Source organism: Sphaerodactylus townsendi, linkage group LG03 (assembly GCF_021028975.2).
Source record: "Sphaerodactylus townsendi isolate TG3544 linkage group LG03, MPM_Stown_v2.3, whole genome shotgun sequence".
In the NCBI taxonomy this organism is placed as follows: Eukaryota; Metazoa; Chordata; class Lepidosauria; order Squamata; family Sphaerodactylidae; genus Sphaerodactylus; species Sphaerodactylus townsendi.
The window spans coordinates 3,509,928-3,534,776 of NC_059427.1; the positions used below are offsets into that span (position 1 = coordinate 3,509,928).

The following is a 24,849-nucleotide window of genomic DNA, read 5'->3' on the forward strand; positions in this document are numbered from 1 at the left end:
CTCCTCGCAGTCGAGGAAAACCAGGGTATAGAAACCAACTCTTCTTGAGGAGCAGCAGTGGCGTAGTGGCTAAGAGCAGTGGCTAAGAGCAGGTGTACTCTGATCTGGAGGAACCGGGTTTGATTCCCAGCTCTGCCGCTTGAGTTGTGGAGGCTTATCTGGGGAATTCAGATTAGCCTGTACACTCCCACAAACGCCAGCTGGGTAACCTTGGGCTAGTCACAGCTTTTCGACGCTCTCTCAGCCCCACCTACCTCACAGGGTGTTTGTTGTGAGGGGGGAAGGGCAAGGAGATTGTAAGCCCCTTTGAGTCTCCTGCAGGAGAGAAAGGGGGGATATGAATCCAAACTCCTCCTCCTCCTCCTCCTCCTCCTCATTGCAACTGCCTGAGTAGCACAGCTTTTTGTCCATGCTGGTTCCCCAGTCCTCAGCACTGACTTTCCAGGGATCACCAGCAGCTCCTTGGGGAAGGGGGAACATCATCAATGGATATCAATGAACCCAGAAGGTGTGTAGATGAGCCCTGCATCATAAGAAAATGAATTGATCCAGATGAGCAGCATTTACACAGCTAACATGGATTGTTTCTCCCTAAATGCTGGTGTTTCCTCTCTCATTCTAGCTTCATGCTTTCTTGAGAAGCTTCAGGTTCTACAATACTTCCATGGATGAAGTTTATTTGGATCACAATGGAGAACTGGCTGCCAACTTTGATATTGTGAACTGGGTGGTGTTTCCAAACAAGTCCATTGCAAAAAAGCATGTTGGGAGTCTAGAAAGAGATGCATCCAAAGAACTCAAATTCTCCATTGACCAGAAATCCATAGTGTGGCCCAGGCAGTTTAACCAGGTGGGTGATGTTTAGCATAGCCACTACAGGCATTATCAATGTACCGGGGACAAGAAATGTACACAACACACACACACACACACCCTACCTCCTGGCAGCAAGTCACTGATTTTCGAAATAAGGAGAGATATCTAACAGTACAATGAAAAGGTTTTATGATTGCTCATCTTTAAAGGGCAATGGGCCAGTTAAGACTATTGTTACAGTTGTTGTTGTTTCAATTTATTTTCCACCCTTTACAATAGTCTCAGAGTGGGTTACAATGTAAAAAGTCAGCCAGACCAACCTCCCAGGACTGTTGTGAGAATGAAGTAGGAGAAGATGGGAGATGTTGCCCCTCAAGTACTTGGAGGAAGGTCAGCAGAAGACAGCAGTGCATTCAGACGACAGCTCTCAAAACAGCATCTGGGGTCATTTAGTGCTAAAAATAGGACAGAGGTTCTTTGGGGTGTTCTCCAACTCTATGACTAACTGAGGTGAACCTTTTGATTGGTGCTCTTTGCCTTTTTTTGCTTAGACCACACCCACTTCCCAGTGTACTGCAAATTGCCAACCAGGTGACAGCAAACTCATTCAGAAGGGAAAGCCACGTTGCTGCTATACTTGTTCCCCATGCCAGGAAGGGACCATCTCCACTCAAGAAGGTAATTACTTCAGAACAAGGGTCCCCAACATGGGCACCATGACCATCCCCTTTTCTGGGGCCTGGCAAATGTTTTTGGGAAGCGGGTGAGGTCAGGTAGGGCTTTTGCCCAGCGAGGCTTCTGAATGACTATTGGAGAGTTGACTGGTTGTGCCGATATTTTAAAATGTTGCACTGAAGGTAGCAATCCTATATAAGTTTGGGGCAAGACAACATATGAAACATCACTGATGAAGGGGAGTGGCTGATTGCCTGTGAAACAGGGTTACACCTGGGCAACTGTCTTTAAAAAAAAAAAATATTTTTGGATTAGAACATTAGGACTGTTTGGATTCCATAGTTTTTCCAAGACTGACTTGGATTGAGTTCTTTACGTAGACTTTTTATCGATTGCCATCTTGTATACCCATTACCTGTTTTTCAGTGTGTAGATGCTTATATTTACCCTTGTACTGTTTTTGCACTTTTATGTAGTAGAGATTGCACATTATTGTTAGGTCTTGAATCTTAAGCCATTAAAAGGACTCATTTTATGTTCCTGATCAGCAGAGTTTATTGATAAGCTCAGAGCACCAAAGCTTGGCAAAGCCGGTTCTGGTGAATCTGGTCTTTGCCATCCCCTTCATCCCCATTGTCAGTCCACCCATTTTCCCAAGAAATTTGGATGAAAGAGTTTGCAGAGCTGAGGCACCCCAGGGTGAGTGACAGATAGTGATAGAGGGCCACCTGGCACCCTGCCCCTATGGAACAACGGACACAACATCTCATGAGACCGGGGTGTCAGGGGGGAAGCCTAATTATTTACAGAGCATGTGAAGCCATAAAGTAAAGATCAAGGAAAGAATGCCCCAGGTGGCAGTGGTAACATAAAGCAGGCTGGTTACGTATACCTTGTAGAAGCATTGATATATAGTTGCAAGCAAGTGAGGTGTCTCAGAGGGTCTTACAAACTTCTTTCCCTTCCGCTCCCCACAGCAGAAACATTGTGAAGAAGGTGGGGCTGAGAGATTTCAGAGGGAACTGTGACTAGCCCAAGGTAACCCAGCAGGCTTCATACATAGGAGTGGGGAAACAAATCCCATTTACCAGATTAGAGTCCACTACTCATGGGGAGGAGCAGGGAGTCAAACCCAGTTCTCCAGATCAGAGTCCAGCTAGGATCATGTAGCAGGTGATGGGAAAAACCTCAGTCTGAGACCCCAGAGAGCCACTGCCAGTGAACCTATGCAATGTGCCTTTCCACATCCTGGATCCTGCCCTTAAATCTTTATCTCTGTCTTGTTTGGGCCTCATGTTGTATGAAATATCAGTCCAAAATATTATTTTTATGGAAATTAACTGAATGGCTCTTGTCCTTTACAGATGCAGAGCAGTGTACCAAGTGTCCAAAATATCAGCACCCAAACAAGGACCGAACACAATGTGTCCCCAAGGTTATAACCTTCCTGGCCTACGAAGAGCCCCTGGGGATCATCCTAGCTTTCTGTGCCCTGCTCTTGTCCCTCATCTCAAGTTTTGTTTTAGTCCTGTTTACTAAATTCCTACACACTCCAGTAGTCAAAGCCAATAACCGAGACCTCACTGTCATTCTCCTTGTCTCCCTTCTGCTTTCCTTTCTGTCCTCCTTTCTATTCATTGGCCAGCCAAGGAAGGTCACCTGCCTTCTCCGACAAACCACCTTCAGCACCATCTTCTCAGTTGCCATCTCTTCTGTGCTGGCGAAAACTATCACCGTGGTGACCGCCTTCATGGCCACCTGTCCAGGCAAAAGGATGAGGAAGTGGCTGGGGAAGAGTCTGGCCGGCTCCACTGTTATTTCTTTTTCTGGTATTCAAGTGGGCCTCTGCGTCATCTGGCTGGGACTCTCTCCTCCCTTCCCAGAGGCTGACGTGGACTCCCAGCCAGGACAGATCACACTGCAGTGCAACGAAGGCTCTGTTGCCATGTTTTATAGTGCCTTTGGTTACATGGGCTTCCTTGCAGCCCTTTCCTTCACTGTGGCTTTTCTGGCCAGGAAGCTTCCCGGGGCCTTCAACGAAGCCAAGCTGATCACCTTCAGCATGCTGGTCTTCTGCAGTGTTTGGGTGTCCTTTGTGCCCACCTACCTGAGCACTAGGGGGAAATACATGGTAGCCGTGCAGGTCTTCTCCATCTTGGCCTCCAGTGCTGGGCTGCTGGGCTGCATCTTCCTTCCTAAATGCTACATTATTGTAGTGAGGCCTGATCTCAATATCAAGGGCCATCTCACGATAAACAGGAAAGATGGATTTTGATTCTCAGCACAGAGTTTTCCATTTTCGCAATACTAACTGCAACATTGATAGTCGATTTGCCTTCTGATAAGCTTCTGAAGAAAAGTTTCTTCACTTCCATCGTGTCAGGTCTTGGGACTGGAGACAATAAATGGGCTTGTGATGTTGAATCAGAAGTCTTTATTGATCCCAGCAAGTACCTGGCTTTGGCAAAGCCAGTTTTGCTGGGCTATGGAAACACAGTTATCTTTGTTGGTTTTCGGGGCTGTGTGGCTGGTAGCAGAGGTGGGATCCAACCAGTTCTCACCACTTCTCTAGAAGTGGTTACTAATTTTTTCTGAGTGCCGAGAAGGGGTTACTAAAGCAACCTCCCTGCCCAATAGGGACTGGAGGTGCGTGTGTGCGGCAGCACCACTGTTTGAATCCCACCACCATCGGAACCTGTTATTAAAATTTTTGAATCCCACCACTGGCTGGTAGATCTTGTTTCTAATGTTTTGTCTGCATCTGTGGCTGGCATCTTCAGAGGTGTATCACGGAGGGAAGTCTGTTACACACTGTGTCCAGGTAAACGTAAGGAACAGGATCTACCAGACCATGGCCACACAGCCTGGAAAACTCACAACAACCAGTTGAATCTGACTGTGAAAGCCTTTGACAATACGCAATTGTCTTTATCCACTAGAATTCCTGCCAGAAATCCCCCTCTCGGATTCTCACAGAATGTGAGAAAGATTCGTTGGAAAGAGGAATGTTTTGGAGCAGAGCATCTCGAGGCCAGTGCAGCGAAAGTCGTCCCCAGCCACCTTCCCCCCTCCCCTGCTAGGAAGGCACCAGGGTTGCTACAGTTGAAAGCATCAAAGGAAAGCAAGAGTATACAGATCCATTAACATATCAGAGAGGAAGGGTCAGCTTACCCCCACCCACACAAATGTGAATCCTCAACCCTGCCCGATCCCTTTGATGGCAGGAGAGCACATCCTGACACATCGTGACACACACTAGTCATGAATCAGGGAGGCAAATACTTAAGAGTGTAGCAATGGCCGCAGTTAATTTCCTTCATGTTCCTTGTTGATCTCAACCTGCTTCACACTTGCTTCATTGTTTTTATGTCCTTCCTCTGTTGTATACAACACCTAGGCAGTTTCTGCATGGCCTGACGAGAGGAGGTGCATTGGCATAGTTGACACCAGTGCACCACCCAGGGCCATTCACATGGTGCCCTGTGCATGGCCCCAGTGCCCCAGCGGCCCACAGAGCCACGTTCGCACGGGCGGTGCAGATCCTTCTTGCTTTCCTTTGATGCTTGCAACTGTAGCCTAATAGTCACCTAAAAGGTCAGAGTGAGATAGCAAAGTAGGATTTATCTGCAGGCTAAACCCTTCCTTCCTCTCTCAGATGACAAAGCAACAGTTTCTCCTGCAAATTAATTGGCATGTGGCTCCTCAGTTCTCAACTTTGGAGGCCTAAAAGTGAGTCAGTGCAAAACCATGCCTCACTCCCAAGTACTTGGCCCTTATCTCAGTTTCAAAAGGTCAAGGCTTAGTGCCTCTTAGCACTGCGCTGTTCTTCCCCATCCTCTTAAAAGTTTATTGCGGTAGGCCTCAAAGCCTGAACCAATGTTTGAAAGAACAAGAAACTGGCAAAGGGACTCAGTTTCTTAATAATGATGTCTTTGGCTGCTGCTTCACTTTGGACAGCTGAGCAGACTTAAAGGCAAAAAGCAGAATGTTTTTCAGTTCTGTTTTTATCCTTCACAAGTGGTGCCATAAAATGGCAATACAACAACCCTTATTGCACACACAACCTGTTGAGAGAAAGGGGTGGAATGAGGGGTGGCGCTGGTGATGGGGGGGATTTGAAGATGGAGCCAGCAGGGAGGCTGAAGGAGTGAGAATCTCAGAGGTGGGATCCAGCAGGTTCTCACAGGTTCTCGAGAATAGGTTACTAATTATTTGTGTGTGCCGAGAGGGGGTTACTAATTGGTGATTTTGCCACATGATTTTTGCCTTAGTTACGCCCCTCCTCTCAGCAGTAGCACGCAGAACTTGAAGGAGGCTAGCAAAAGGTGCACCGGCGTGCGTGGCAGCCTGCACCTGCGTGCATTTGTTTCCCGCCCAAGGACTGGCTGAGCAGCTGCGTCCTTGCCACAGCCCCACCCAGGAATGCCCTGTCCCCGGAATGCCCGGCCACGCCCCCGTCATGCCCCGCCCAGCCCCATTGGCGCTACGCCACAGTTTGAATCCCACCACCATGGGAACCTGTTACTAAAATTTTTGGATCCCACCACTGGATACATTAGCAAAACTCATCTTCGGCTGGATGGGCACACATCCTGTCTCTCGAAAAAAAACTTGAGGATGTGGAATTTATATCTCCTTGAAGCTATTAAGAAGGTTTCCCTTTGATGACTCTTCTGCCTTTGATATACAACCCAGCCCCCTGGTGATCCAAAAAGGGCACTTGCAAAAAACTCATACTGAATCTGGTAGATCATGTTATATGGCTCAGTATAAGTCCTACAGAGCAACAGCAATGGCCGCTAAGAAATGCAACTTCTCTGCTACTATTGCATCAGCTAGTTCAGGGGTAGGGAACCTGCGGCTCTCCAGATGTTCAGGAACTACAATTCCCATCAGCCCCCCCCCCACCCCCCCCCCCCCCCACCCCCCCCCCCCCCCACCCCCCCCCCCCCCCACCCCCCCCCCCCCCCACCCCCCCCCCCCCCCACCCCCCCCCCCCCCCACCCCCCCCCCCCCCCACCCCCCCCCCCCCCCACCCCCCCCCCCCCCCACCCCCCCCCCCCCCCACCCCCCCCCCCCCCCACCCCCCCCCCCCCCCACCCCCCCCCCCCCCCACCCCCCCCCCCCCCCACCCCCCCCCCCCCCCACCCCCCCCCCCCCCCACCCCCCCCCCCCCCCACCCCCCCCCCCCCCCACCCCCCCCCCCCCCCACCCCCCCCCCCCCCCACCCCCCCCCCCCCCCACCCCCCCCCCCCCCCACCCCCCCCCCCCCCCACCCCCCCCCCCCCCCACCCCCCCCCCCCCCCACCCCCCCCCCCCCCCACCCCCCCCCCCCCCCACCCCCCCCCCCCCCCACCCCCCCCCCCCCCCACCCCCCCCCCCCCCCACCCCCCCCCCCCCCCACCCCCCCCCCCCCCCACCCCCCCCCCCCCCCACCCCCCCCCCCCCCCACCCCCCCCCCCCCCCACCCCCCCCCCCCCCCACCCCCCCCCCCCCCCACCCCCCCCCCCCCCCACCCCCCCCCCCCCCCACCCCCCCCCCCCCCCACCCCCCCCCCCCCCCACCCCCCCCCCCCCCCACCCCCCCCCCCCCCCACCCCCCCCCCCCCCCACCCCCCCCCCCCCCCACCCCCCCCCCCCCCCACCCCCCCCCCCCCCCACCCCCCCCCCCCCCCACCCCCCCCCCCCCCCACCCCCCCCCCCCCCCACCCCCCCCCCCCCCCACCCCCCCCCCCCCCCACCCCCCCCCCCCCCCACCCCCCCCCCCCCCCACCCCCCCCCCCCCCCACCCCCCCCCCCCCCCACCCCCCCCCCCCCCCACCCCCCCCCCCCCCCACCCCCCCCCCCCCCCACCCCCCCCCCCCCCCACCCCCCCCCCCCCCCACCCCCCCCCCCCCCCACCCCCCCCCCCCCCCACCCCCCCCCCCCCCCACCCCCCCCCCCCCCCACCCCCCCCCCCCCCCACCCCCCCCCCCCCCCACCCCCCCCCCCCCCCACCCCCCCCCCCCCCCACCCCCCCCCCCCCCCACCCCCCCCCCCCCCCACCCCCCCCCCCCCCCACCCCCCCCCCCCCCCACCCCCCCCCCCCCCCACCCCCCCCCCCCCCCACCCCCCCCCCCCCCCACCCCCCCCCCCCCCCACCCCCCCCCCCCCCCACCCCCCCCCCCCCCCACCCCCCCCCCCCCCCACCCCCCCCCCCCCCCACCCCCCCCCCCCCCCACCCCCCCCCCCCCCCACCCCCCCCCCCCCCCACCCCCCCCCCCCCCCACCCCCCCCCCCCCCCACCCCCCCCCCCCCCCACCCCCCCCCCCCCCCACCCCCCCCCCCCCCCACCCCCCCCCCCCCCCACCCCCCCCCCCCCCCACCCCCCCCCCCCCCCACCCCCCCCCCCCCCCACCCCCCCCCCCCCCCACCCCCCCCCCCCCCCACCCCCCCCCCCCCCCACCCCCCCCCCCCCCCACCCCCCCCCCCCCCCACCCCCCCCCCCCCCCACCCCCCCCCCCCCCCACCCCCCCCCCCCCCCACCCCCCCCCCCCCCCACCCCCCCCCCCCCCCACCCCCCCCCCCCCCCACCCCCCCCCCCCCCCACCCCCCCCCCCCCCCACCCCCCCCCCCCCCCACCCCCCCCCCCCCCCACCCCCCCCCCCCCCCACCCCCCCCCCCCCCCACCCCCCCCCCCCCCCACCCCCCCCCCCCCCCACCCCCCCCCCCCCCCACCCCCCCCCCCCCCCACCCCCCCCCCCCCCCACCCCCCCCCCCCCCCACCCCCCCCCCCCCCCACCCCCCCCCCCCCCCACCCCCCCCCCCCCCCACCCCCCCCCCCCCCCACCCCCCCCCCCCCCCACCCCCCCCCCCCCCCACCCCCCCCCCCCCCCACCCCCCCCCCCCCCCACCCCCCCCCCCCCCCACCCCCCCCCCCCCCCACCCCCCCCCCCCCCCACCCCCCCCCCCCCCCACCCCCCCCCCCCCCCACCCCCCCCCCCCCCCACCCCCCCCCCCCCCCACCCCCCCCCCCCCCCACCCCCCCCCCCCCCCACCCCCCCCCCCCCCCACCCCCCCCCCCCCCCACCCCCCCCCCCCCCCACCCCCCCCCCCCCCCACCCCCCCCCCCCCCCACCCCCCCCCCCCCCCACCCCCCCCCCCCCCCACCCCCCCCCCCCCCCACCCCCCCCCCCCCCCACCCCCCCCCCCCCCCACCCCCCCCCCCCCCCACCCCCCCCCCCCCCCACCCCCCCCCCCCCCCACCCCCCCCCCCCCCCACCCCCCCCCCCCCCCACCCCCCCCCCCCCCCACCCCCCCCCCCCCCCACCCCCCCCCCCCCCCACCCCCCCCCCCCCCCACCCCCCCCCCCCCCCACCCCCCCCCCCCCCCACCCCCCCCCCCCCCCACCCCCCCCCCCCCCCACCCCCCCCCCCCCCCACCCCCCCCCCCCCCCACCCCCCCCCCCCCCCACCCCCCCCCCCCCCCACCCCCCCCCCCCCCCACCCCCCCCCCCCCCCACCCCCCCCCCCCCCCACCCCCCCCCCCCCCCACCCCCCCCCCCCCCCACCCCCCCCCCCCCCCACCCCCCCCCCCCCCCACCCCCCCCCCCCCCCACCCCCCCCCCCCCCCACCCCCCCCCCCCCCCACCCCCCCCCCCCCCCACCCCCCCCCCCCCCCACCCCCCCCCCCCCCCACCCCCCCCCCCCCCCACCCCCCCCCCCCCCCACCCCCCCCCCCCCCCACCCCCCCCCCCCCCCACCCCCCCCCCCCCCCACCCCCCCCCCCCCCCACCCCCCCCCCCCCCCACCCCCCCCCCCCCCCACCCCCCCCCCCCCCCACCCCCCCCCCCCCCCACCCCCCCCCCCCCCCACCCCCCCCCCCCCCCACCCCCCCCCCCCCCCACCCCCCCCCCCCCCCACCCCCCCCCCCCCCCACCCCCCCCCCCCCCCACCCCCCCCCCCCCCCACCCCCCCCCCCCCCCACCCCCCCCCCCCCCCACCCCCCCCCCCCCCCACCCCCCCCCCCCCCCACCCCCCCCCCCCCCCACCCCCCCCCCCCCCCACCCCCCCCCCCCCCCACCCCCCCCCCCCCCCACCCCCCCCCCCCCCCACCCCCCCCCCCCCCCACCCCCCCCCCCCCCCACCCCCCCCCCCCCCCACCCCCCCCCCCCCCCACCCCCCCCCCCCCCCACCCCCCCCCCCCCCCACCCCCCCCCCCCCCCACCCCCCCCCCCCCCCACCCCCCCCCCCCCCCACCCCCCCCCCCCCCCACCCCCCCCCCCCCCCACCCCCCCCCCCCCCCACCCCCCCCCCCCCCCACCCCCCCCCCCCCCCACCCCCCCCCCCCCCCACCCCCCCCCCCCCCCACCCCCCCCCCCCCCCACCCCCCCCCCCCCCCACCCCCCCCCCCCCCCACCCCCCCCCCCCCCCACCCCCCCCCCCCCCCACCCCCCCCCCCCCCCACCCCCCCCCCCCCCCACCCCCCCCCCCCCCCACCCCCCCCCCCCCCCACCCCCCCCCCCCCCCACCCCCCCCCCCCCCCACCCCCCCCCCCCCCCACCCCCCCCCCCCCCCACCCCCCCCCCCCCCCACCCCCCCCCCCCCCCACCCCCCCCCCCCCCCACCCCCCCCCCCCCCCACCCCCCCCCCCCCCCACCCCCCCCCCCCCCCACCCCCCCCCCCCCCCACCCCCCCCCCCCCCCACCCCCCCCCCCCCCCACCCCCCCCCCCCCCCACCCCCCCCCCCCCCCACCCCCCCCCCCCCCCACCCCCCCCCCCCCCCACCCCCCCCCCCCCCCACCCCCCCCCCCCCCCACCCCCCCCCCCCCCCACCCCCCCCCCCCCCCACCCCCCCCCCCCCCCACCCCCCCCCCCCCCCACCCCCCCCCCCCCCCACCCCCCCCCCCCCCCACCCCCCCCCCCCCCCACCCCCCCCCCCCCCCACCCCCCCCCCCCCCCACCCCCCCCCCCCCCCACCCCCCCCCCCCCCCACCCCCCCCCCCCCCCACCCCCCCCCCCCCCCACCCCCCCCCCCCCCCACCCCCCCCCCCCCCCACCCCCCCCCCCCCCCACCCCCCCCCCCCCCCACCCCCCCCCCCCCCCACCCCCCCCCCCCCCCACCCCCCCCCCCCCCCACCCCCCCCCCCCCCCACCCCCCCCCCCCCCCACCCCCCCCCCCCCCCACCCCCCCCCCCCCCCACCCCCCCCCCCCCCCACCCCCCCCCCCCCCCACCCCCCCCCCCCCCCACCCCCCCCCCCCCCCACCCCCCCCCCCCCCCACCCCCCCCCCCCCCCACCCCCCCCCCCCCCCACCCCCCCCCCCCCCCACCCCCCCCCCCCCCCACCCCCCCCCCCCCCCACCCCCCCCCCCCCCCACCCCCCCCCCCCCCCACCCCCCCCCCCCCCCACCCCCCCCCCCCCCCACCCCCCCCCCCCCCCACCCCCCCCCCCCCCCACCCCCCCCCCCCCCCACCCCCCCCCCCCCCCACCCCCCCCCCCCCCCACCCCCCCCCCCCCCCACCCCCCCCCCCCCCCACCCCCCCCCCCCCCCACCCCCCCCCCCCCCCACCCCCCCCCCCCCCCACCCCCCCCCCCCCCCACCCCCCCCCCCCCCCACCCCCCCCCCCCCCCACCCCCCCCCCCCCCCACCCCCCCCCCCCCCCACCCCCCCCCCCCCCCACCCCCCCCCCCCCCCCCCCCCCCCCCCCCCCACCCCCCCCCCCCCCCACCCCCCCCCCCCCCCACCCCCCCCCTCCCCCACCCCCCCCCCCCCCCCCCGCCCCCCCCCCCCCCCCCGCACCCCCCCCCCCCACCCCCCCACCCCCCCCCCCCCCCCCCCCCCCCCCTCCCCCCCCCCCCCCCACCCCCCGCCCCCCCCCCCCCGCCCCCCCCCCCCACCTCCCCCCCCCCCCCCCCCCCCCCCCCCCAAAACACACATATAATGAGAGCATGTCATAAACATTGTCCATGAGGCACGAAACCTGCAATAGTCATATTGCGTTCCAGTCAGTAGAAAGAGTCAGTATCTCCAAAATCCAATGAATCAAAAATATTTAGATGAGTTGTGGTAGTTGGCAGCAACAGCTCCAGCAAGTGATGAAGAAACTACGGCGACAGCAGCCACATTCGCAGAACGCGTTGCGCGCTAGTCCACGTTTTCAATAGAAATTTCTTCAGTGCGTTCAGGTAATTCTATTAGAAATAGAGACTGAATTCTCTTATTTATGTGTTTAGCTAAGTAAAGCAGCATACAGCTTCTACCTTCAGTGAATCATCTAGTTACAAAGTATAGGCCTTATATCTTTCAATTCCATAGAGAGCCAGCACTATATAGTGGTTATTGTGTTGAACTAGAGACAGTATTTGGAATCCCCAGTATATTAGGTTAGCCGCTCCCTTTTTGCCTATCTTGCCTTGGTTATTGCAAGGAGAGAACACGAATGTTAACAATTTCTGGTCCCTTGTGCACATGAAAGTGTGGTAATAATCTAAATATGTGAAACTGAGAAGAAAGAAGAATACCACAGCCACAGTGAGTTTGTAGAAGAGTCTGCCATCTTCTGAATACTGTTATTCTCCCTGTGATTCCAGCTTCATCCTTTCCTAAGACACTTCCAGTTTTACAACACTTCCACTGGTGGGGAGGATTTGGATGAAAAGGGTAACCTGGCCATTGTGAATATGGCAGTATCACTCAATGGCTCCATCTGGAGTGTGAACGTTGGGAGTGCAGAAAGACAGGTGTCTGGAGATATAAAGTTGATCATCGATCAGAATGCCATTGTCTGGCCCCAGGTGGGAGAAATCCATTCATTTAATTTTAGTCCTGTTAACGTATAATAAGTGTGCCCCATGACACAGATTGATAAGCTGCAGAAATAGTCAGAAGCTCTGCTCACAACCTGAGTTCGATTCCGACAGAAGTGTCGAGATCTGATTGTTCTTGCAATCCATCCAGGGATGGTTGGGAGAATGTGGCACTCACTGTTCCGATTATTCCTACTTGTAGACTGGGGGCAGCAGGGATGGGAGGCATTGCTTTGCAGATGGGTGCAAACTTACTGAAATGCCTTTTCCAGGCTGAAGATGCAGGTGGCTAATTATCTCAGCACTGACTTTGGGATGGGAGGAAGCTGCCAGCTGGCACTGGTTGAAGAGATGGAGTGAGAGGGCACTGAGGGGAAGGAATGTGGTAGCTTATTTGGGGGAGCTTGGCGGGAACACTTTAGTCTTGCCAATTATTTCCTGATGTGTGACCTGTAGAACTCCAGTCAATAAATCTATTCTGGTTTTAACCATTTGGGATTATTGGGAGAACTTGGAAAATGTCAAGAAGTCAGTTTCAGGTAGCGAACTCCAGTGAACTTCCATTCTTCCAGGGTTGGTAAAATGTGTACCCAGGTTGGAGTTAAAGTGTAGATGATGGAGCAAGGCAATGGCAAACCACCCTGTAAACATTGTCTGCCTAGTAAACGTCGTGATATGACTTTACTCTTTGGGTCAGTAATGACCCATTGCTTGCACAGTGAACTTCATTTACGTTAAGGGAAATGTACTAAATTTGTTTGGTACTACAGGTATAATGTGAGACTTCAATCCCAAAATAAAGAAACTGTTGTTTTCAAACTGTAGACTTTATTCGTCAACCAAAGCATAACCAAGCATAGACGATTCTGTGGGAGAAACTGCAGGTTAGATCTTAAATCCCTGATGCTCTCGACCCCTTGCTGGGCCCAAGGCCCAGTGGCTTCAGAATAGTAACAAAGAGAAGAACACAAAAGAGAGGAATCACTTCACACCTGGGAGGATGGCAGCGCAGCCAGGCCCGCGGCCAACTGACCAGAGGGGAGTGGGGAGACGAGCTGGCGCCAGGGTGATAGCCGACATTAATGGCTCGCTTCCCCTTCCCCGGGGTTGAAGGAAGGGAGCCATCCTGACATATAGTATCAAATCTGTTCGGTACTATAAATTGAATAACTATAAGATTCTTATAAACCAGCCATTTAAAAAAAAGCAATTGTAACCTCCATGCCCAGAATGGGTTGGCCCAGAATGGGTTGACCCAGTAAGGGGGTGGAGACTCGGAGCAGCAGAGAGGCTGAAAGAGCTCTTTTGCAGAAGAACAAGGCTACCAGACTCGGACCTTGATTTCTATAAGCCCTTAACACCTTGTTAAGGTAATTGCAATATTGTTGGAAACTACTGGGAAGGTAGTTGTTGTTTTTGCTATGTTGTAAATGTTGGAGTTTATTGTTTCAGGGTTTTCTTGTGTGGTTGTAATGGGTGAGAGTTCTCCTGGAAACCTTCATCATGTTGCAACCTGTTCATCAAGCCCTTGGAGTCTTCAGGAGCCAGCCAACTTGCAAGAAGAATTTGGACTTGGCAATATCAGTAGACTGTAAATAGAAGGACTTGAAATGCAACCTGAACAGGACCTTGAATTGTAACGTTAAATGTTGATGTTTTAGAAGTGTTAGTTGTAAAGAGAAGTAAACCATTTTGTTGTTTAAAAATTGTTGTTGCAACTCATTCCAAGTACTGCCCCACAGAACCCACAAGCTGAGGTTACACAATCCAGGTGGCTAGCAATCAGAAAAGGAAATGCAACAATGAATCAAATCAAATATTTTATTTAAAAATGTAAACAATATTACTATCACATTCCCCAGATAATGTTCCTTGTCTTTACGCTTAGGTGCTGCCTTCGTCCAGATGTACCAAAAGCTGCCCCTCTGGGCATGTGAAAGTGGTCCTGGAAGGACAGTCCATTTGCTGCTATGAATGCTCTCCTTGTGCGGAAGGAACCATCTCCACACAGGAAGGTGGGTGTTTGGAGAAAAGGATGTCCCGGTCTACAGACAGATGGATTAGGTTGCCATGGGAAGCCCCCTCAGTCCCATTATAGCTAATTTTTACACAGAATGCTTTGAAAAACAAGTCCTAGAATTGGTACCCCAAAATAAACTCTAGAATAAGTACCCCAAAACTGGACGGTATGGTTCCAGTTTGTTCAAGATGCTTCCCCACTTTGGAGCCATGGAATTGGTGATATTTTGGATGACCTTAACAATATCCACCCAAAACATTCAATTCACAATGGAAAAAGAAAAAGTGGGGAAACTGCCATTTCTGAATGTCATGGTCACCCACAAAACAAACCAACAACTGGGCTATGGAGTAGATAGAACACCAACCCATGCAGATTGATATCTACACAAAAAACTAGTTTTGCTGGAGGTGCCACTCCCCACCCCCCCCGGCCTCTGAGAGGGATTGTGTCAGAGAAGTAGAGAACGGATACCCCCTCTGAATTCTGAGACAGCGTAAAGTCCTTCGCTTACCAGCAGAGGTGGGATCCAGCAGGTTCTCACAGGTTCCCGAGAGTAGGTTACTAATTATTTGTGTGTGCCGAGAGGGGGTTACTAATTGGTGATTTTTGCCTTAGTTATGCCCCTCCTCTCAGCAGTAGCGCGCAGAACATGAAGCAGTCTAGCAGGAGGTGCACCGGCGTGTGTGGCAGCCTGCGCCTGCGTGCATTCATTTCCCGGCCAAGGACTGGCGCAGCTGCTGCATCCTTGCCACAGCCCCGCCCAGGAATGCCCCGCCCCATCGTGCCCGGCCACGCCCACGTCATGCTCCACCCAGCCCCATTGGCGCTACACCACAGTTTGAATCCCACCACCATGGGAACCTGTTACTAAAATTTTTGGATCCCACCACTGCTTACCAGGATATGATCATGGATCATTCTTGTGTTGTTATTCTATCATTTTATTGAATTATGCCTCCAGCAGGTTTTCAGAGCGGTTAAACTTACTAAATAAATATATTTTGTTTTAGGACTTATAGTATATAGTATGTGTCAAGAAAGAACTTATATTAGCTTAATTATAGCCATATTTGTTATAACATCCTCTGTAAGTTTTGGTATGGTGTTTTTAAAATCATAATAATCTCTGGCTTTTCTCCAGCTGGCTTTTCTCCTTAGCTGAAGGTCACTGCCCAGCTGTATGGAGTTCTCTAGCTGTTTAAACTTCAAAGAATGCTAAGTTTCACACTTGATAAGTCTGACTCCTGATTAGTTGAAGTTAGGCACCTAATTGGTAGTTGCAAACGACCAGGCTAGAGGCTTATGGCCTGTTAGAACTCTTTGGGAGGAATTTATCACGCTTGCCTTATATTTGCATCATGCATCATGCTGTGGTTTTATTTGAATTGTTTTGATGCTGGCTCTCATATGATTATTTGCATGCATTTTATGCCAGTATATAATAGTTTGTTGAATGGAAGCTTGACTCAATAAACCTTAAAAATATTTTTAAAAGACTATTTGCGTCTGAGTTATGTGTTCATACAAAATCCTAACCCACGTTTAAGGAGGATCAGTAAGGTCTTCCTTTACAGTATGCTTTTATGTAAGAAAGGTTATGCTATGATTATATTGTAAATTGTTAATTAAATTTTTAATATCTATTTTGTATGCCACTCTCAGCTCTGTCTTGGTGGGGTAGAAATATAATAAGTTTTTTAAAAGTTCTAATCTTTGTGCTTGCTTTTAATTTATGAACTCTTCCTCGCCTCTCTCTGTGTTTTGAAATCTGTACTTCTGGGAAAAAATCAGTCTTTGTCTTGTGTTTTTGTCTGATTAGAGGACTGAGGGCTTTGCGTACTTTCAGTTTGTTGCCTTCTTGGTTGCTTTGCATGCAAGGAGGAAATTTTACAAATGCGCAATTATGTTATTTAAAACTTTTCATCCTGATGCGCAGGTTTTAATGGAATCTAATGCAGTGCACATTAATGAGGACGTGAATGGGCTGTACATGATGTTGAAGTCAATCCTTTTCTTTCCAGATGCAGCCTGTTGCACCTCATGTCCAGAAGATCAACATCCCAACATGGACCAGACTCAATGCATTCCCAAGCGTATTATTTTCCTATCTTATCAGGAGCCCTTGGGAATTGTCCTCCTTTCCTTGGTCCTATTCCTGTCCCTAATCTCAGTTCTCATTTTAGGAATCTTCATTAAATACATTAATACTCCCATAGTCAAAGCCAACAATCGAAACCTCACTTACGTTCTACTTGTCTCCCTTCTCCTTTCCTTTCTCTCCTGCCTTTTATTCATCGGTCAGCCAAGGAAGGTAACCTGCTTTCTCCGACAAACTACGTTCATCACCATCTTCTCAGTTGCTGTCTGTTCTGTATTGGCCAAAACGTTCACTGTGGTGATGGCTTTCCTGGCCACCAAGCCAGGAAACAGGATGAGGAGATGGCTGGGGAAGAGTCTGGCCAAGTCGATTGTTATTTCTTGTTCTGCTGTTCAAGTGGGCCTCTGCGTCATCTGGCTAAGCATCTCCCCTCCCTTCCCAGAGTCTGACATGTACTCCTATCAAGGACAGATCACACTGCAATGTAATGAGGGGTCTGTGGCCATGTTTTATGGTGCCCTGGGCTACATGGGCTTCCTGGCTGTCGCCTCCTTCACAGTGGCTTTCCTGGCCAGGAATCTGCCTGGGGCCTTCAATGAAGCCAAGCTGATCACCTTCAGCATGCTGGTCTTCTGCAGCGTATGGGTGTCCTTTGTGCCCACCTACCTGAGCACAAGGGGGAAATACATGGTAGCCGTGCAGGTCTTCTCCATTTTGGCCTCCAGTGCTGGACTGCTGGGTTGCATCTTCCTTCCCAAATGCTACATTATTGTACTGAGGTCTGATCTGAACGCCAAGGAGCATCTAATGATGAAAATGAGAGATCCCATATGATTTTCCATACCGTTTGCTTCAAACTTTGCAAGCAAAACACCTTGCCTTGGGAATTTTATTTATTGGTTTTACTAGGATCCCTTCTCTATTCACTTCGCTTGCCAGCCCCAATTTGCTCCAGTTACAATATTTTACAATATTTTGCTGTAGTTTGAATACTGAATCAACACTTCCACCTCCTACCAAAACTGTTGCAGCAATATCTGATGAAGTAGCAACATTTTTGATGAACTGTAGACAAAATTAGATTCATAACAAATGTCTAATGAAGCAGAAGGAAAATACATTATTTAATATGCATTTATAAGTTGTAAGTATTATTTGATGTTAAGTAAGATTGTAGGTTTAGGAAAGTTATACCCTAAAGTTTTTAGTTTAGTTATGAAGAAGTGCCATGTATTGTTAGTATTAAATCCCATTGGTTTGACATTTATTTATTGTAAAAACTATGACTGTGAAATTGCTGCATTGCATACTGTGACCTTGAAAGACGGATACCTCTATGAAGGCATCTTGCCCTAATGAACCTAAGACTACACAGAAGGATGCTCTGCAGAGTATCATCATCTTCTAGGCTTCAAGACTTAGCAGACTTATGTGATCTCACTATGCGGACCTTTTCTGATAAGACAGACAGGCAGAAAATGACTGGGAGGAACCTTTGCATCGATGCCTACCCTTTCTGAGTCATGTGATATAATTTCAAAGGATTTCACAGGTAGACTAGAGATGTCAATTGACTGGTGATCTTTTCTGTATATAAGGAGTGCCTGCTCCGAGCATTTTCACAGAGAGGGATCTGAGGACAGAGAGAGTCAGAATTCATTCTGGATAGTGCTGTTTTCTCTTTTTTTACTTTCAATAAATCTTCTCTGTTTCTTAAAATTCACACCTGGAGTCTGGATTTAGGATTATTTGAAGCTTCTGATTTGAACTGGATAGACCATGTCTTCCTCACCTTGCTCCCCAGTGGGGACCAAAAGCAGCTTACATCCTACCCTTTGTATTTTCCTCACAACACTAACTTTGCAAGGTAGATCATGGTGAGAGTTTGTGACTGGCCCAAGGTCTTCAATAGGGCTGTCACATCCAGGTTTGGAAACTCCTGGATATTTGAGGATGGAGCCTTGGGAGGACAGGGACCTCTGTGGGGTACACAAAGCCACACAATCCACCCTACAAAGCATCTCCAGGTTCCACCTGGAAGCTGGCATCCCTAAAGGTAGGATTACAAGATCCAGATTGGGAAACTCCTGTGGGTGGATCTGGGTATGTTTAGAGTTTATATCAGTTATTGAATTGCAAAGTCCTGGCCCAATAATGGACCGAAGAACTGAGAGGTATAACAAATCAAGTATAACATCTATTTGGCAGCAGTACCAGTTTCAAGAGGCAGAAGCAAAGAGCACAATAGATTTTCAAGTTTTGTAGTAGTTTACAGAGTCATAACGAAGTCAGCATGATCACAACATCTTTATCAGTGTGGTAACAGTAAGGAGTTCCAAAGTGGCTTGCAAACTCCTTTCCCTTCCTCTCCCCATTACAGACACCTTGTGAGAGTTCTGAGAGAGTTGTGACTAGTTAACACACTACAAATAGGATTTAAGTGTACTGAATACCAATTAACAATAAACAAAAAACACCGCCAGTCCTGCTGCTTCAGAACACAAACATACAAACTTCAATACTTACTACTAATTTACTAAGTGAATTGAAAAGTGAAAATAAGTGCACTACTGTCTATTATCTAAAACAGCAATGAACATACATAAATGCAGAAAATTACAAAAATACAAACCACTAACAATACACATAATACAGAAAATACAACTATATTCAAAGGAACAGTTATAATATGAGTTCTTTTTGTTTTGCTGTGTAATGAAACACAGATTGAATTTAAAGATACAGTCCTTTACTGTCAGCATACATGAATGACTTAGTTGTTACAATAGCTGTACACTAGTAATGCGAAAATATCCAGAATGGGGCATTTTAAAACGCCATTCGCGATCAGACCTTTTCGTGAGCTCTTCCTCAGTAGAATGCTGTGACCATTAGGTACAGTAGTAGTTCTCTGCGATTAGGTAATTCAATGCTACATCAACGCAGCAACTTTCACTGTTCCTAAAACACTGAATACAGGACACAATCAGGTGACTAGCCCAAGGTTATCCAGCAGCATTCAGGAGCATGGAAACAAACCTGTTCTCCAAACTCCAACACTCTTAATCACTACACCACACTGGCTCTAATTTCTCTGATAAAGATGAGCTCAGTTTAGAGTAGTTGTGGGGTCCCTCCCCCAGATCAGACATTTAGCAGACAGACTATTGAGAGCTTTAGAGCCAAAGCAATCTTTTAAGTTCACAATTAGGGATGATCAACTACCTTGCTGCTTAACTACTAAAATTGATTGCTTATTTTATTTCATTTTATATAGAAAGATATAATTCAGCTTGTTAATGAAATGTTCCCTGGCTAGCAAAGAATAGCAAAACCCATTTGCAAACAATTGTGAATTATTCTGCACATGCAGAAGGGGCCAGAGAGACAGAGAGACTGCAGTTCTAGAGGGGCACATTTCCAGTTTCCTTTTTGCAGAAGACACGCTTGAATTTCCCGGGGCTGCATCTGGGAAGGATTTGGTGAGCACAAAGGGATTTTGGGGTGGTTCATGTGTTGATGTACAGAATTCTGAAATACACAGTCCATGTTTGCAAAAGTAAAAGGAAAGAAAATAAACTTACAACATAACCATCTTTATTTGAAATGCATGGGAACAGCAGTAGACCAATTTTTATTGAGTTAGACATAGTGTTTCTTACTCAATAACTACATATTTCCAAAAGGAAAACATGCAACACATGAGTAAATATTACAATACACACACACAAATACATTTGTCTTATGCATTCAGACTCATGCACAATGTTTAATGTAAATAATGTTCTAGTTTGTTTTATTATTGTATATGTGATTGTATTATATTGTATTTTGTAAACCAGCTTGAATATGACTATAGAAAAGCAGAGTATAAATACTTTAATTGACAATTATTATTATAATATAATATAATATAATATAATATAATATAATATAATATAATATAATATAATATAATATAATATAATATAATATAATATAATATAATATAATATGGCTACATTGCAAGGATAGAGTACATCCCATAATTAAACTGTAAAAGCTACTCAGGTTATATAAATAAGAAAGATCCAGTTAGTCAAGGAATTTTTTAAATATGATAGTCTCTTTGCACCTGTTTCCTGCAGGAAGCCCAACCAGTCAAGTGAATTCCCTACCTCAAGTACTTGTTCATGAATAGAAAGGAATGAAATTCTTGCTGCTTACAAAGGAGTGGGGAGTCAAATTCAGTTCGCCAGATTAGAGTCCACTGCTCTTAACCACTACACCCTTCTGGCTTTTGCCACAGGCTTAAATTTAATAATGTCAATCGATCATAGATTCTGAGATGATCAGTGAAACCTAGCTCTGAAAAAAAACACAATTAAGAGAAAGAGAATGTATATGGTTTCTCCCATATTTGAAGGGATGATTGCACAGTACACACATTCATATGTTTTCTCCTTCTTGTAGATTACTTCTTCTGCTAAACTGAGCACTCCATCTAAAACCTTCCATAAATTGATCATTTACATAGTTTTCCCCCTGTGTGGATTCTTTTATGGTTAGTAAGCTGGTCTTTCTTTCTGAAGCTCTTTCCACATTCTGAGCATGTATGTGGTTTTTCTCCTGTATGAATTCTTTTATGGTAATTAAGGCCTGAGCTGTCACTAAAGCTTCTTCCACATTCTGAGCATTTATATGGTTTTTCACCTGTGTGGATTCTTTGATGGCTAGTAAGGAAGTCCTTCAACCTGAAGCTCTTTCCACACTCTAAGCACGTGTATGGTTTCTCTCCTAAGTGGATCCCAAGATGGGAAGTAAGATTTGTGATGCGTCTGAAACTTCTTCCACATTCTAAGCATTTATAAGGTTTCTCTCCAGTATGAATTCTACTATGGGAAGTAAGATGGCTCTTATTTCTGAAGCTTTTCCCACATTCTGAGCAAGTAAATGGTTTTTCTTCTGTGTGAATTCTTTGATGATAAGTAAAGCCTGAATTGTTACTGAAGCTTTTTCCACATTCTGAGCATATATATGGTTTCTCTCCTGTGTGGATTCTTTGATGGTAAGCAAGGCCTGAACTGAGACAGAAACTCTTTCCACATTCTAGACATACATATGGTTTCTCTCCTGTGTGGATTCTTTGATGATAGGTAAGGCCTGAAATGTTAGTGAAGATCTTTCCACATTCAAAGCATTCATATGGTTTCTCCCCTGTATGACTTCTCTGATGGGAGATAAGATTTCTGCTGCGGCTAAAGCTCTTTCCACATTCTGAACATGTATAGGGTTTCTCTCCTGTATGGATTACTTGATGAGAAGTCAGGCCTGAGCGGTCACTGAAACTTTTCCCACATACAGAGCACTTATGTGGTTTTTCCCCTGTGTGAACTCTTTGATGACCAGAAAGGTACTCTTTCTTTCTGAATCTTTTCCCACACTCTGAGCAGATATACGGTTTTTCCCCTTTGTGAATTCCTTGATGTGAAGCAAGGTGGTCCTTCTTTCTGAAGCTTTTCTTACATTCTGAACAGGTATATGGTTTCTCCCCTTTGTGGATCCCTTGATGAGAAATAAGGTGGTCTTTCTTTCTGAAGCCTTTTCCACACTCTGAACAGGCATATGGTTTTTCTCCAGAATGAATTCTTAGATGGTACATAAGACGATCTTTCTTTTTGAAGATCTTTCCACACTCTGAGCAGGTGTACATTTTTTCTCCGTCTTTAATTATCTGATGGTACGTAAGTTGGTTCTCCTTTCTGAAGCTCACAGCACATTCTGAGCTTGTTTGCAGATTTTCTTCTATATGCAGCCTTCTGTGTGAAGTAATGTTTTGGCTCAGAATGGAGCTCTCTCTACACAGCTTCTGTCTACTGTTCATTGTAAGATTGGATGTGCCAGTTAAAAGATTTGCACATTGAAGGAACACATTCGTTTTCTTTTCTTCATGGCTTTCTTCTTGAACTTGGGTTCCAGCCAGGTTGGCACCTTCAGCAGAAATTAATTCCATTCTCTGCTGCTGCACTGTTTCAGAGCCCCTTTCTTGCCACACTTCATGATGCTCTCTCACTTTCTCAGTAATAACAAAGAGAGAAACCACATTGGAAGGAAATTATGCCTTCTTTCAGAAAACAAACCCAGTCAATACCTGATATGAATAACAGTGTGGCAAAGGCTACATGGGAGGAAATCCTACCAAGTTTTAGTAAGCCCCCTTGAAGAAGAAGAAAAGAGTTTGGATTTATACCTCATTTTTTCCATCATAAAGAGTCTCAAAGCAGTTTACAAATTCATTTCCCTTCCTCTGCCCACAACAGGCACTTTGTGAGGTAGGTGGGGCTGAGAGAGTTCTGAAAGAACTGTGACTAGCCAAAGGTCACTCAGCAGGCTTCACATGGAGGAGCAGGGAAACAAATCCAGTTCTCCAGATAAGAGTCTGCCACTCATATGGAGGAATAAGGAATCAAACCTGTTTCTTCAGATTACAGTACGCCACTTTTAACCACTCTACAATGCTGGCTCTCTTTGCCAGATTCTTGATTTCAGTAAGGCTTACGGACAGATATATGATATGTTTCCAAAAGGTCCCCTATTATATTTTCCCAAAAAAGCAAGTAAAATGTGGGCTAGACAATCCTACTGTTAGGTGGATTTGTTATTGGTTGACCAACTGGAGTACAGTCTGCAGATCAAGGGAAGTAATAGTACCACTCTCTTGTGCATTGGTTTTTCCCCTTTGACCTCATCTGGAATACTGAGTCTAGCTCTGAGCACTTCAGTTCAAGAAGGATATTGACAAGCTGGAGCATGTCCAGAAGAGGGCAACAAAAATGGTCTGGAATCTGTGAAGTGTTGTGGGGTTTTGGGGCTGTATGGCCGTGTTCCAGTAACATTTTCTCCTGATGTTTCGCCTGCATCAGAGATCCTCTGAAGATGCCAGTCATAGATGCAGGTGAAACATCAGAAGAAAATGCTACTGGAACACGGCCATACAGCCCGGAAACCACACAGCACCCCAGTGATTCCGACTGTGAAAGCCTTCAACAATACATAGATCTGGAATCCATGCCCTATGAAGAGAGACTTGGGAACTGGGTATATTCAGTCTAGAGAAGAGAATATTAAGGGGTGACATGATAGCCATGTTTAAATATTTGGAGGGATGTCATGTTGAAGATGAAGCAAGCTTGTTTATTGCTGCTCCAGAGACTAGAACAGTAATGTGCAGAGGCCTGGGGCAAAATCTGACTTTTCTGCCCCCTGGTCCATTTTCCTTAGATATGCCTCTGGCCCCCACGCCCCACCCTCAGCACAGCCCTACTCACAGCCTCCCTGTCAGGCATGGGGGCCATTCTCAGGCCCGAGGCAAGTGGCGCCCGGCATGGAGGGAGCCACCAGGCGTCAGCCGGGTTCTTGCACCCAGCCTCTTCTGGTCAATACCAAACGAGCTGTCCTAAATGGTGGGATCACCATCAGATAGTTGGCACACAGGGACATATGAAAAGGTATGGAAGGATTTTAGGCACAATTGTAACATTATAGTCTGTAGAGACTATATTTATTTATTTATATTTATAAATATATTTATATAACATTTACATATATTTACATATTTATTCTACCCAGTTTGTTGGTATCCTTCCATCTGACCAGGAGCAGCAGTGGCGTAGGAGGTTAAGAGCTCGTGTATCTAATCTGGAGGAACCGGGTTTGATTCCCCGCTCTGCCACCTGAGCTGTGGAGGCTTATCTGGGGAATTCAGATTAGCCTGTACACTCCCACACACGCCAGCTGGGTGACCTTGGGCTAGTCACAGCTCTTCTGAGCTCTCTCAGCCCCACCCACCTCACAGTGTGTTTGTTGTGAGGGGGATGTTTAAACTGTTACTTTAAGCCATACTGAACTATTAAGAAAGCCAGGACATAAATGTTTAATAGATAATACATAAATAAATACATCTTGAACCAAGCTACCACATTATTAAGGGTTGCTAACCTCCAGGTGGGGCTGGAGATCTCCAGGAATCACATTTTTGGACAAAGGGAACCTGGCCTTACATACCTTACAAAGGGAACCTGGCCTGGTATTACATGCTCTGGTAACCTCCCGATTGGATTACTGTAACGTGCTCTATGTGGGGCTGTCCTTGAAGACAGTTCAGAAGCTGAAGTTGGCACAACATGTGGCAGCTAGTCTGTTAGCTGGTACTTGTGGGTGGATTCACATCATGTCAGTCCTTAAGGAACTGGACTGGCTTCCAATTTGCTCCTAGGCCCAATTCAAGGTGTTGACCTTGACCTACAAAGCCATAAACAGATTGGGCCCTGCCTAACTGAAGGACAGCCTGTGCCTGTATGTACCTGCCCAGGACTGAGATCAAACAAGGAGGCACTCCTGGTGGTACTTTCCCCCCAAAAAATTACTTGCCAAATTGGCAAGGAAGCACACAATGTGATATTAAATTTCTGT

At 53.6% G+C, this 24,849-nt stretch overlaps 3 protein-coding genes across 3 annotated transcripts in view; 1 reads left to right on the forward strand and 2 right to left on the reverse strand.

The window, feature by feature from the left end:
* LOC125428531 (zinc finger protein 708-like) overlaps nt 1–24,849 on the reverse strand; it is a 1,111,878-nt gene that overhangs the window by 1,070,602 nt on the left and 16,427 nt on the right. The gene's annotated exons all lie outside the window — the stretch shown is intronic.
* Nucleotides 1–24,849, forward strand: part of LOC125428548 (zinc finger protein 420-like) — a 472,581-nt gene that overhangs the window by 259,698 nt on the left and 188,034 nt on the right. The gene's annotated exons all lie outside the window — the stretch shown is intronic.
* Nucleotides 20,333–22,473, reverse strand: LOC125428751 (zinc finger protein 501-like). The gene has a single exon (XM_048489370.1). The coding sequence runs from the start codon at nt 22,388–22,390 to the stop codon at nt 20,903–20,905; it is 1,488 nt and encodes a 495-aa protein (XP_048345327.1). The 5' UTR covers nt 22,391–22,473; the 3' UTR covers nt 20,333–20,902.

Bases quoted from the DNA above. Each gene is read 5' to 3' on its own strand.
- LOC125428751 (XM_048489370.1), bottom strand. From the start codon at position 22,390: ATGGAATTAATTTCTGCTGAAGGTGCCAACCTGGCTGGAACCCAAGTT.